The sequence below is a fragment of the Acyrthosiphon pisum genome, chromosome X (assembly GCF_005508785.2).
Source record: "Acyrthosiphon pisum isolate AL4f chromosome X, pea_aphid_22Mar2018_4r6ur, whole genome shotgun sequence".
Classification (NCBI taxonomy): Eukaryota; Metazoa; Arthropoda; class Insecta; order Hemiptera; family Aphididae; genus Acyrthosiphon; species Acyrthosiphon pisum.
The window spans coordinates 1,013,749-1,026,701 of NC_042493.1; the positions used below are offsets into that span (position 1 = coordinate 1,013,749).

At 32.7% G+C, this 12,953-nt stretch overlaps 2 protein-coding genes across 4 annotated transcripts in view; one reads left to right on the forward strand and one right to left on the reverse strand.

Moving 5' to 3' along the window:
• Positions 1-12,953, forward strand: part of LOC100166878 (calcium/calmodulin-dependent protein kinase type 1) — a 455,364-nt gene that overhangs the window by 53,256 nt on the left and 389,155 nt on the right. The gene's annotated exons all lie outside the window — the stretch shown is intronic.
• LOC100167931 (beta carbonic anhydrase 1-like) lies at positions 2,083-10,281 on the reverse strand. Its single transcript, XM_029485821.1, has one exon. The coding sequence runs from the start codon at positions 9,728-9,730 to the stop codon at positions 8,963-8,965; it is 768 nt and encodes a 255-aa protein (XP_029341681.1). The 5' UTR covers positions 9,731-10,281; the 3' UTR covers positions 2,083-8,962.

Here is a 12,953-nt window from a genome sequence, read left to right on the forward strand (position 1 = left end):
AAAAACGTATACCTAGGTATGTGCAGAAACGGAGAAAAAAAAATAGCAAAACGGTGCATTTATATAAAAGCTGTCCCGAGACTAGTTCGATCGGATTCGGTGGTCGGTGGTTCAGCGGTATTGTACGGCGGCCGATACGAATCGAGAGTGGCTGGTATACCAGAACTGGAAACACGTTCGGTAACCTACATAATAATAATATATACGAATGGTGTTATTATTATAAATGCAAACTCGATAACTAATCGGCCGTCTCATATTATGTGCCGAGTAGACCATAATTTGTGGAAATATTGAAAAAAAAAAATCAATTAACATAATAACATGTCATGACGAATATTATTATAATAATATTTAGTGTGTGTAAGTCGTCCAATTGATTTTGGCGATAATTTATATTTTGTTACCTGCGCAGTACGGTAACGATGTGGTATAATTATTACGAGACGTATAGACAATATAAATCATAATGGTTAGGCGTGTGTGTGGAGCAAGTCAATCGCTGCAAGAAAAGTGCATGATTTCTATAATTGAAGTGTTTATGATGTATAGGCACCACCTCTGTAACGCTCTGCGGCACTTGAACCCGCGGGACTTACAATTTAAATATTGTCACCGCGGCGGATCTAGGAACCTTGGGTGGAAGGGGGGGGGGGTGGTAGTTGTTTATTCTTGGAACACGTCGATCGGTTTGCATTTTTTTTATCTGATTTCCGCACGGAAATAACCGCTTTAAAATTATTTCTAAATGACTAGGTACATAGATTTCATTTTTAGTAAGTTCAAGCGATTTGTATTCCATTTATACGCAGCATATCATGTGCATTGAATTCATAGCATTTCAGTGCATTGGAACTCGGTGACGGATATAATATATTTGGAGCCTAATTTTACGGAGGCACTTGCCCCCCCCCACTTAATAACGAGGGCAAAGATATCATGTTCGCCATCAGAACATTTTGCCGTTTTAAGTTAAAGCTATATAATAATTATTTATTGTGTATAACAAAACAATTAATTTTTTTTTTAAAATCATTATGCTTGAGCTTGCAGAATATTATTTTCCGTGTGCGTTTTATGTAATTTATAATCCTTCATTAAAATATAATATTATGCATATTGTACAATAATTAATATTATGTACGCACACATAAGTACAAACCTAATATTCCTGTGTAGGCTGATGAATGCACGTTGCTCCTTCTTTTCCCTCACAGTGAAATCTTAAAGTCACCTCCCGATGCAAACGATCCCAAATTCCTTTTATCGTATACACAAATTATGGATGCAACAACCATGTTGATAGAATGACGCATTTGGGCTTATTGCATTCTCATCTATTTTATTACCTGACTACGCATTAAATGTTTTGTTTTTAATTTAATTAATTTTCACACTTATCTTGAGCTTATTACTGAATTTATTATTTATATTTCTATATGTTTTGTTTATTATTTTAGATGTTATCAATTATATGTTACCAATTTACTCTATTGCATTGTGCTTTATGCTCGTCAAATAAATAAACATCAAATATCGAACATAAATGAAGAGAGTTCGACGTTTAAAGAAACGTTGAGGTCGTGGTCTCATAAACAATTTACTTATTACAAATTAATCTAATTAGTTGTCAGTTTCTGTCATTGGTTGCTTTCCCTTCGTGTTAATCGAGTACAAATGTATTATTTTTCACCATACCTTTAACTATATTTTTGTTTTTGTGTATTGCTTATTGTGCTTTTGGAATAGATTGCAAAAATATTCAGTTAACAAAAAAACAATGAACTAAATATTAACTAAATTAAGTTACTTTTTTTTTTTATATAACTTGTGACTTCTACCAGTTAAAAAAAGAAAAGTAACCTTTAACTTGACTTAATATTTTTTTCTACGTTAACTTAACTTGACAAAGCATTAATTAACCGGTATCGTTATACGGTGTCTAAACTGCATCGGGCAATAACCACAAAGCACGCTGAGTGATTCCTTTGGGATACACTCGCTTAATAATAATATAATATATGTAAAAATAACATAATAATATTATCGTGATTATAATGACTATTATTATACGTTGTAGGTAAGTACGAGATTGGTTGTACATTTCAATGGGATAAAAGTAAAATTAAAATGCCCAACAGAACCGTGGACGTTCGAGACGCCATTGAAACGCATCGAGTAAAGGTAGTACACATAACGTATACGGTTTAGCGCCAAAGGGCAAACGGCTTACAAGTGAAAACTTCGGATATACATCGGCTAAATTATTTTACTACACGAGTGTGTCTCAAGGCGCCGCGTCGACGCCGCCACCGTGATATTATAATAACAGCCGAGTCGCTTCCCCGAGGGTTATGATAATGATATACCTCGCGTACACTATACCATAGGTATATAGGTACTCCTACATAGTAATAATAATAATATTGTGTATATACCACGACCGCGGTGGTGGTGGCTGTACAACGTGAAAATCACACGGCGGGCGGGCGTCGTATATCATATAGGTATAGGTCGGTAGGTACCTACCTACACGATAAGTCGTGAAAATATGTGTACCGCGATATTATTATTATTATTATTTACACCTACATCATGTCCCAGACCATCGCGACGGTAGGAGAGAAACGGATTTTCGTATATATTATAATTATTAATATTACATTATTTAAATACACAGCGTGAATATACAAATTTCGTGCTGTAATTGATGTTAGAGGGCATTTTTGTATTACCTACGCGTTCCGTAGTGGTGAAGGATAGGACCCCCCTCCCCTCTCTCACACGGTACATAGTTAATTGTTTTTAATAGTTCAACATTTAAACAGACACTCCGCTATATCGAGTGTACCCCATCGTTAAGTACAACGGAGTGAAAAAATGTAGATACTCCTCCCACCACATATACACAAAAAAAAATAACTTTAACATTTAATATAAACATAATATTATTAGATATAATATACACTATACAGTGTGTAATAGAAACAACTAATAAATGAAAAATGTTCTAAACAACTATGAATAATAATATGTAAATAGTAGATAATAACTAATAATAGTAGAAATTGTTGTTCTATTTGTTGATTATTCTAAGCAATATATGTATATATTTTTTTATTGTAAAATATTGTTATGATCATAAAAAATTATATTTTTAAATATTGATTGTACGAGAAAACTTAGGTATAGTTGGTCAATCATATAATATTAGTGGCATAGCCTGCAGGATTATTAAAAGAGGGGAGGGGGTAAGTATATATAAATAATACATTTATTAGTGGGTTAAATACCAAACCGAGGGGGTTTGGTATTTAATTTCACTGATATCAGTTGTTTCTGTTACACTCTATAGACTGCAGTGTGTTGTATAATATATTATGTAAGTACCTACATTGTGCCTATATTATGATGTAAATATACTTAAAATATGCCATCGGTGCTTGTGTTTATTTGCGATCGACATAATTGTTCGTAGGCACGAACGTTGTTTTCTAGTCGGGCCATATAAGAATTTAAAAATGTTTTTAAAAAGAGCGGAAAAAATTGGAAAACGTAAACGATTGATGAAAAAATGCAATTCTAATTAAAAAAAATAATTCGCTCGCCGCTGTACAAGAGGAGTAGAATGTACCTATCTCGTCACTATAATATAATGGATGCGAATTAAATTTGAACTGAATGATAAATCACTGCATCCTAATATACGAGCATGAGAAAACGATTCTGAGCGGTTAGAGCAAAATCGATATTTTTTGTCTAAGCGTCCAATAATTTCATCAGTATTTTAACTTAAAATTTAATTTGTGTCCCCTCCCCCCAAATTAAGTTTTGTCAAAACCACTGCTGATCACTCATTCATCGTATGATGGCATTATAAATATTTTCTTAACCCACCACTGGGAACTTAAATTGTGCTCACCGTTTGCACTTAAGTGAACGTGCTATCCGAATATTGTATTGTCTCCGTCTTACAAATGTACAACATAGCCAAAAACTGTTTTGAGGGGTAACAACTTTTCTTTCTCTTCATTTATAGTAGATTACCAAAATTCCACAACGCATAGGGAATAACTTTATCTGCGACGTAGCGTTTTAATTTGTTTGATGACCAATCATTTTTAATAACTAAATGAAAAAAAAAAAAAAAAAAAACCCAATGTTCTCTAACTGGTAACTTGTACCTATTAATGTTATCCAAAAAATAAAAACATTGAGTTACAGACAAAGGTGTTCACTATGCGTTGTGGAATTTTGGTAATTCTACTACGAATACAGAGGGAGTAAAGTTGTTACGAGCATAACAGTTTTTGGCTATGTATTTTGTAAGATGGAGACAACACATATGCTACCCGAACGTTCGCTTAACAAGTGTGTTTCGGCTTGGCTATAGCAAATAGATTAAATTTAGTGGTTTCTACCAAACGACACATCAAAACAATTTTATTTTGTGGCGTCCATCTGCGATCACCTATTGCACCATTATCGCGTTTCATATGAGTATTTAAAGAGGTATAACCTATCTATGTCATACATGCTCTTAGGTCGTCCGATGACGTTATCCCGGAGAGACTCCACAGCGGGCGTGCCTAATTCATAATAATAATTAATCGTCGCAGTCTCAATTTTTCAATGTACCTATACCATCTATAATTGTATACAGAATTCGAACGGGTTTCAAGTTTCAACACTTTATAAAGTATATAATATATAGTTACCTACCTACAGTAAAATTTGCACGAGGTGAACGCAGACATTTTTTGACTTTTGATTAGACTCGGAAATTCGAATTAAAACAAATATTTTAAGTCTCAGCTAAATTCACCAAACGCGTGTACCTATAATAAAAGTTTGTATTATATTTTGCTCGATACGCCACTTGCCCCGCCGGTAGGTACAAAAAGGATTTATAAATGATCAACATAATATAATGAATCTAATTTTTTTTCTATATTACATTATTATACAACGCAGATGTAGATAATATTTACCGTTCGTTGAATGCGATTTTTTTTATCGATGTCCCCTCCGGCGGAGCGTTCTCGACTAAACGTTTGCGAATAAAATAATAACGCTGCTGCTGTGGTGACATTTTTTGCGTATTTTAAATATTTGGATTGGATGAGTATATTTTGGAAATCGATAATGTTTCGGCAACTCTACCGTCGATTGAAAACCTGTTGCTTCAATGCCTATGTAAGGGCTGACGGAATTTTATTTAATTGTCGGTGTAGTTCGGTATATAAATACTCAAACCGGTGCGTTTACCAGTGTGTTACCGAAAATACCGGATTTCTCATAATATATTGTGTTATGCATCGACGGCAACAACGATATTTTCGACAGTTTCGTTTTTCAATGTGATTTACACTATTGGTAATTTCGACTAGTTACCAAACATAATTATACCTGTTTTATGGTGATTACTGGTTTAAGGTCCTCTTGTAACAGAAAAAAAAGAGAAAAATACTGCGAACAGCAATTATCGTGATAATTGCTGCGCAGATCATTTAAAATTCTGTACTATCCAAATAATTTCATGAGTTAGGAATTTTAACAATCACACTATTTAAATGCATATTATACAAATCACAAACGTTTTTATCGAAAACTAAGAAAATGTAAATTGTGAATTTATAAAATTTTAAAATGTTTGATAATAAAATACCTATAGTACCTATATAAAATATAATAATGTACGGTACGTCAAACTGAAAACGGTAAAATGGTAGTATTACACTGTGCATAATATAGGGATTGTTATCGTCAGCTGTAACCAGACAGACGTATTTATAATATATTGTCGTTTGTCGCAAACAATATAATACATTTATAAAATACGTAAAGATTTTTTTTTTTTACAAACCACAGGTGCGCATATATATTGGCAGTAATACACAAAAGTTTAGGTTTTAGTGTGATTTATTGTGGACGGGCCCCGTGCATGGAAAACATAAATTAAAAAAAAAAAACTCTATAGTGTAGTTTAGTGTACTTTCAATAGCACAGTTGTTCGCACGAATCTGTCGCAGCTATGTACACAAGTAATACTTTATCGCGTAGGTCCGATTTCGGCGACGAAATTGACGAAAAAAATTAGTTCTTACCGCGTGTTTTACGAAAAATTTCGCCGTCTCCGATGAATAAATGTTTCGCGGCCGTGGGACATCTGACAAGTGAAAGTTATAATAATATATTATGCTAATTTTAGCCCGAAGAGTCACTTTTGTTTTTCATCGACTTAATTGAAGGTACCTTTACCCACACACATCGACACGGCGATGAATAACGAGTTGACATTGAATCCATACGATTTGTACGCATACAACACTACGTACCTACCTGTTAAGTGACTTTGCAATATTATAGTGTTAAAATATTTACAGTTCCACAAGTACGACATCAACAATTGCATAATATTATAATACCCGAACACGTGACAAATAATCGGGGGTGACACACGTGGGGGGGAGGTATGGAAGCTGAAGTATCCCCCCCCATAGATACCAGACACAGATGTACCTCTCTACTAGCTGTCTATTAGATAATTTATAAAAAAAACATAGTTGCAAGTTATCCGCGGCGGTTGTTCGTGTCGTGAATGCCTAAGTATAAATTATGAAATTTACCATCCTTTTAAGAATAATCGTATAACTATTTAAATTCAATTTGACTTGCTTTTATTCGTTAGCTATATAATATATTATATAGGTACATTTTATTTCGTTTAAGATTATTTGCGTAATACGTATTAATTATATAGGACATAAATATAGGATAAACATTTCAATACGGTATTTGGTTATATTTTTTTTAAGAGGATGAAATGTAAATTGAATGGGCCTAATAGCTTTAATCTGGCTCTGCAGATTAATACCTCGTCTGCCGTTGCGACCGACTGTAGCTATTATGTAAGTAACGGAACGTTATTAAGCTGCTCGATAAAACCTAAGCTAATATACTCGTATTATACCCACGTGACGCGAATCGGAAACTGTTATGGAGAGTGAGAGAGAAAGAGAGAGAGAGAGAGAGGGAGATGCTGTAGCTAAATAGTCTCAATCGAACAAATAAGTCGGCACGTGCCCACTCGTATATATTATAATGGTCGTACAACATATAATGTATATATATAATATTTATGCGACGGTTACACAAACAATATTGTCGTTACATTTCACACAGCCAATACGCCCGAGTCTCGTTGTACAAATTTACTCAGAGTTCTTTTTTTTATTCGAAATGTTTAAATTGTGAATTCATCTGGAGCGTGGAAAAATAATTAGATTTGTGATGGTACATTTATTCGGGTATAATATATTATGTATATATCGCGAAACCACCACGACAAGCTTGGTTATATTTTTTTGTGCGTGTGAAATGAATTCAAAATTTAAATATTTAAATTCTCTATCGTGTACATATTATAATACCTACGTATATATTATAGAAAGGCCCCGCTCCGGTAACTGTCAACCTTTCAAAGGAGGTGAGCTTACGAATCGTGAATTCGTAAATCGACGTTGTAATTTTACGCTGTCGTTTGTGTGTGTGCTTCCGTAAATTGTGTGTACGTTTCCACCAAACGAGAAAAAAAAATGATAAACGTATATATAATCATATTTAATGCATACTATTTTTACGCGTACAACTCGCTCTGCCATAATATTATATTATAATATGATATGTGCACACCATTACGCGTTGTAGGTATAGTCACATTATGTGCGTGATTATTATTTGATTTCTGGAAAAATTTACTTTTTACTTACCTTTACAAATTACGGCCATATATAATATTTTGATTCCTACGACCACGACGTACGTTTTTAAAGTTTATTATTTTAAATTTTAGATTCCGATGGATAGTGCGCCGGAATTTATTAATCTCAAAATGTTGTATTTTATTAAAATTATAATCATAATAATTTGTTTTTTTTTTTTTGTAATTATTAAGTAGGTAATATCAATTTGCTATTAATTATATGCTATTATTCTTGCACTGTTAGGTTTTGGCCTGTACCTATTATAGTTTTACTAAATTAATAAATATTACAATAACTAAATCGTAAGAATGTATATAGTAGTAATTACAGTAACGGGAAATGACATAATGTGATTAGGTAGAAAAAATATAAAAATAAATATAAATATAAATAATAACGCAAACTTAAAGTAATAATAATAATAGTAACGCGAAATACATTTGAGCGCTGACTTATTTTTTTTTATGATCATAAGGTTAGATCAAAAGAAGATAGATTGGAAATCGGAGGATTTAAATCAATAGATTCTGCACCTGTAAGTGAAGTTTTTCATGGAATCTGTGGAAGTCGTATCCTAACGTTAAGTTTCTTTTTACGCCTGATATATTTTTTTTTATCATCCCGCGTGCTTTCCGGAAACAAATTAGATTTGGACTGTTCTTTAGACAATATGTACATTTCTAAATTTTGTTTCTCCATGTTGTACCCATAACGAATAAAAATATGACGAACACTGGCCGGTATCGAACATAAATAAATCATCACATTATCATAATATATTATACTAACTGGGCTGTTATAGTTAACCTACAACAGTCAATTATGATTATTGCATTTATGAACTGTAAACCTAACAATATCTATTATTCATTGAGAGTTGTATATTATTAATATATATTGTTAGCATTTTTTATGGGTATCACTGGTCATTATATTAACGATGTTTATTGTGTTTTTTTGCTAGCCATTTTATTTTATTTACTTTTTTCGTTTAATATTTGAAATGCGAAATCTAATATTTTTTTTTGAAAACAAGGTATTGAGGCCGGTGGGTCAAACGCCTGAATCCCCCTGGCTACGCCACTAGTCTTAATTAATATTAAGCACCTAGTTAAGTCTTCACGTGGGTGAGCGTGTGTGCCTTCGTGGAATGGATGGATGGATGGAAGGATGTCACCTCGACCGTAATGTTATTCTTAGCAATAGTACTTCGAGACCTCTTCCACTAATCCGTCCACGTTTTTTTCATTTATTTCTACAAACTGTTTGCTCTGTCTACTGAAGTAGTGTACGTCACCGGTATATATGTCAAACCAAAGGGCGTGTATGTGCAGATCGTACGTCTCCAGGCGCTTCTTGAGGAAATCGTAGCTGGCGATGTTTTGAATTTGCTGTAGGGTATTGACCTGCGACAACTTGTCGGTGACGGAAAGTTTGTCCTCCGGGTCGATGTAAGCGCTTATCCGGCGCAATGGCGTCTCAGCCTGGAAAACGAGAGGGGTGCCGAAGCCGGCTGCCTCAAGCTGTTGATACTTTTCCAAAGACGACATCGCGTGCGAGCAGAGCCAAGCTCGGAGAGGTGACTTCCGGCGGTTGACGGTGCTACCGTATTCCGTGTCCCGGAGCAGGTGCAACAGGTTCATTGCTTTGCAGTCAGAATGCCCGCAAACGATGACGTGCCTTATGTCATTATGCACGCACCCCAACTCCAAGGCGGCCGGTTCACACGAAGTGTATTCGTCCGGGAAATGCTGCGAATGTGGAATAAGATTTCCGGCGTTTCGGACGATGAACATGTCGCCGACGTTGGATTCGGTAAATCTGGCCGGCAACATACGGCTGTCCATACAAGTGAAAAACAAAGCCTTAGGCTCTGGGTGGTTTTTCACCTGTACGAATTGCTCGACCATTTTCCCCCTATTCGTCCGTCTATACTTCATTATGCCCCGAAATATCCGGTCCATGTCCCTCGGCCGGCCCTAGGTCGGTCAATCTGTGGTTACTCCTCTCCACTTCTAGACCACTCTGGCTTTGACCACTGCGAATTGTCCAAGCATGACTGCAGCAGCCGAGCTGCTTTTGAAAAGTTTGATCGACGGCCGCGCTCGTTGCTTTGTAATGAATCAAACCATGATGGTAACCGGCTGGTATCTGACATAAACAAATTAATCACCACGTTGTTACAATTTTTTATTTTTTTTATTCGTATGGTTCTATGTTCGAGAGTGGGCCCGAAGGCCTATTCTGACGCCTATTTGGCGCCTATATAACCTACAATAATTGAAATGTTATTATAATAGCTAATTAACAATAATAAAAAAATTATAACTATTGGGTTTCGGATTACAGTTTTTATTAATTTCAAATTGTACGTTATTTCTATGTGGATAGCTGCCGGGTAAAAAGTTCAGATTTTAAATAAGTATTTTAATTGGATATACTTATATAATTTCATACATACTTAATTAACAGACATGGGTGAAATAGTTATCGAAAATATTTGGAATAAATACTCTAATATTTATAAAAAAAAGTATTTCGAATATGTGTTCAAATACTTTTTAAAAATAGTAATCAAAATATTTATCGAATAATTATCCTAGTATTTCGAATACTTTTAGAAATGCTTATATTTGTTTTGGTTGTTGTATCTTCTTGTATATCAAATTCAATTTATTGTGTCATAAACTTTTTTTTTTTTATTTATCTATCTGCAAAGGTCTTATTTTAGTGTAGTATGTTAACAAATGTATACAGTGTACCAAAATACCAAATATAACTATTAAATAAAAATAAAAATATATTATATAATTATATAAGTTTCAATTTTTTTTTTATAAGTACTCAACAATAATAATTGTATGATTAAAGTGAATACACCTGGTGTGTATAAAATCTATAAAAAAAATTACCTCTTCAAGTAGTAAAAAATTATTTATTTATTTATTATCATTACCTATTCAATAAAAAAAACACTTTAAAGTCTAAACACAAAATATATGAACTCAACGTATCAAAGGTTCTTGCTTTGATTTATTGCTTATAGTCATAGGTTAAAAATTACATTTTAAGATATTTCCATAGGTATCACTAAGAAATAAAATAAGATGTTTACATAAAATGTGTATACTATTGTAATAATTTCCGGGAAAACATAAGGTGTAAAAATTATCGTAATAATACAGAGGTATTTTTTATAGGAATAAAATACTTTAAACAGCGTTATAAATAGTATACGGAATACTTTCGAATTAAATTGTTTAAAATTTCTTAAGAATGCACTATTTGAAGTATAAATTATTCGGAATACTACCCATGTCTGTAATTTAATATATTATACATATGTATGGGATGAGTACTTGTGGAAAACTTAATTTTTCTATGCGATAGGTATTCAATGTGTAGGCCTTGTTTAAATGAAAAATATATAATAATTATTAATTACTTACTTGAAATTGAAGCAAGCGTTGCTCTTGTGCTGCAGTGAATCCATAGAACGAATGTCCACAGACCAGTTGAACGCACTACGTAATATAAAATGGAATAAGCGAAATAATAATTTAAACACTGATAATATTACTACACATAATACGATAATAATAAAAACGATCGCATAAGTAAATCGCATACCAATTTTGAGACGGATCTATAGTCTATAGCTAACTACAATATAACTCCAGGTTTGAGAACTGATCGATTTCGATTAGTTTAGGCCCTTCTTATACAAATGACTTATCGTACTTGTTTTAATATATTTTAAGTGATTATTATTATTTTAGGTACAAATATGACGTGTTTTCATTGTTATTACTAATTTTGTTATACTAATGTTATAATGTACGATACTTATAAAATGATTATTACTTAATGAATGTGATGAATATCAAACTATTTAGAATCAAAATAAACATTAAATATGTCACCATTGAACCCAATAACACAGCAATGAAAGTACCTTGTAATCAATTATATTAATATTTATACTGTATTGTATTATATTATTTATCTATTATTTTTATATTATAGATTACAAGGTACATATTTTGTGTCAATTGGTTCAACAGTGACATATTTAATATTTCAATTTTGATAGTTAATTATTTAGTTTTTTATGTAAGTGCACAATATGTAAGGAAAATTCGTTGAGCCAACGTTCCAATTTACGACACATTTAATTAAAAAACTATCAATGCTCGATATCCTTTCGCCAAAATTTAATTTTTTAATAGCGATTACCTATTATTTTGATCAACACTTGGTAAAAATGTGAGAATTTTTAGGGTTTATATTAGTGTTTTGTATAAATTGTAAAATATTATATATTGAAATTATTTACCGATTACCGTTCTCGTGTACCTATATCAACTGGTGTGTAATACCTGCACTTTTTTGGCTTTTAATAGTTTCTTTTTTTAATTCCATATTATTTAATATTTGTTTTCGTATCATAATGTGCATTATGGATCGAATGTACCTAATATAATATTATTTAACGGGTTTTTCGTCAATATAATAATAATCATAATATGATTTAGGTAAGAAGAAGTTCAATGTGCGTGTTCTAAAATATATTAAAATATTATTGGCAAACTCATTTCGGACGCATTTTTAAAAATCGTGTTTAAGATTTTTAATCGATTCGTTATTTTTTACTGCAGCTATATAGTATACCTACCTATATTATACGTTTCCATTAGGCGTTTATATTTATGTGACGCTTTTAATGCTCCAGCGGATGCAATTATTTCGATTTTAATTTATTACTTCTGGGTAAAATAAATTAAACGAAAGTGGATCACACCTGATTACACGTCGGACAGTATAATTAATTGCCGTCGAGAATATAATATATAGAAAACTACTGAACACAAAATGGACGTTGGCGGTGCGTTTTAGTCTCTGACAGTACATTTTTGCGTTATTTTTATTTTCAATTTTGATTATAAAACGCGCGCGAAATTTGACAACTGTATTATATTTTTATTATTATGATATTATAATATTATATTATTATGGCGTTCACGCTGACTGCTGCACACAGTTACACAGCTTTATTATTGTAATGTGCGCTCGAGGCGGTTGAGTAACATTCGATAAAACAATATTTTATTTTGTACTATGTAGTATGGCAATAACAATTATTGATAACTTGTATTTTTTAAATGACGAGCTTTCGCGGTAGAGTTT

Bases quoted from the DNA above. Each gene is read 5' to 3' on its own strand.
- LOC100167931 (XM_029485821.1), bottom strand. From the start codon at position 9,730: ATGGACCGGATATTTCGGGGCATAATGAAGTATAGACGGACGAATAGG.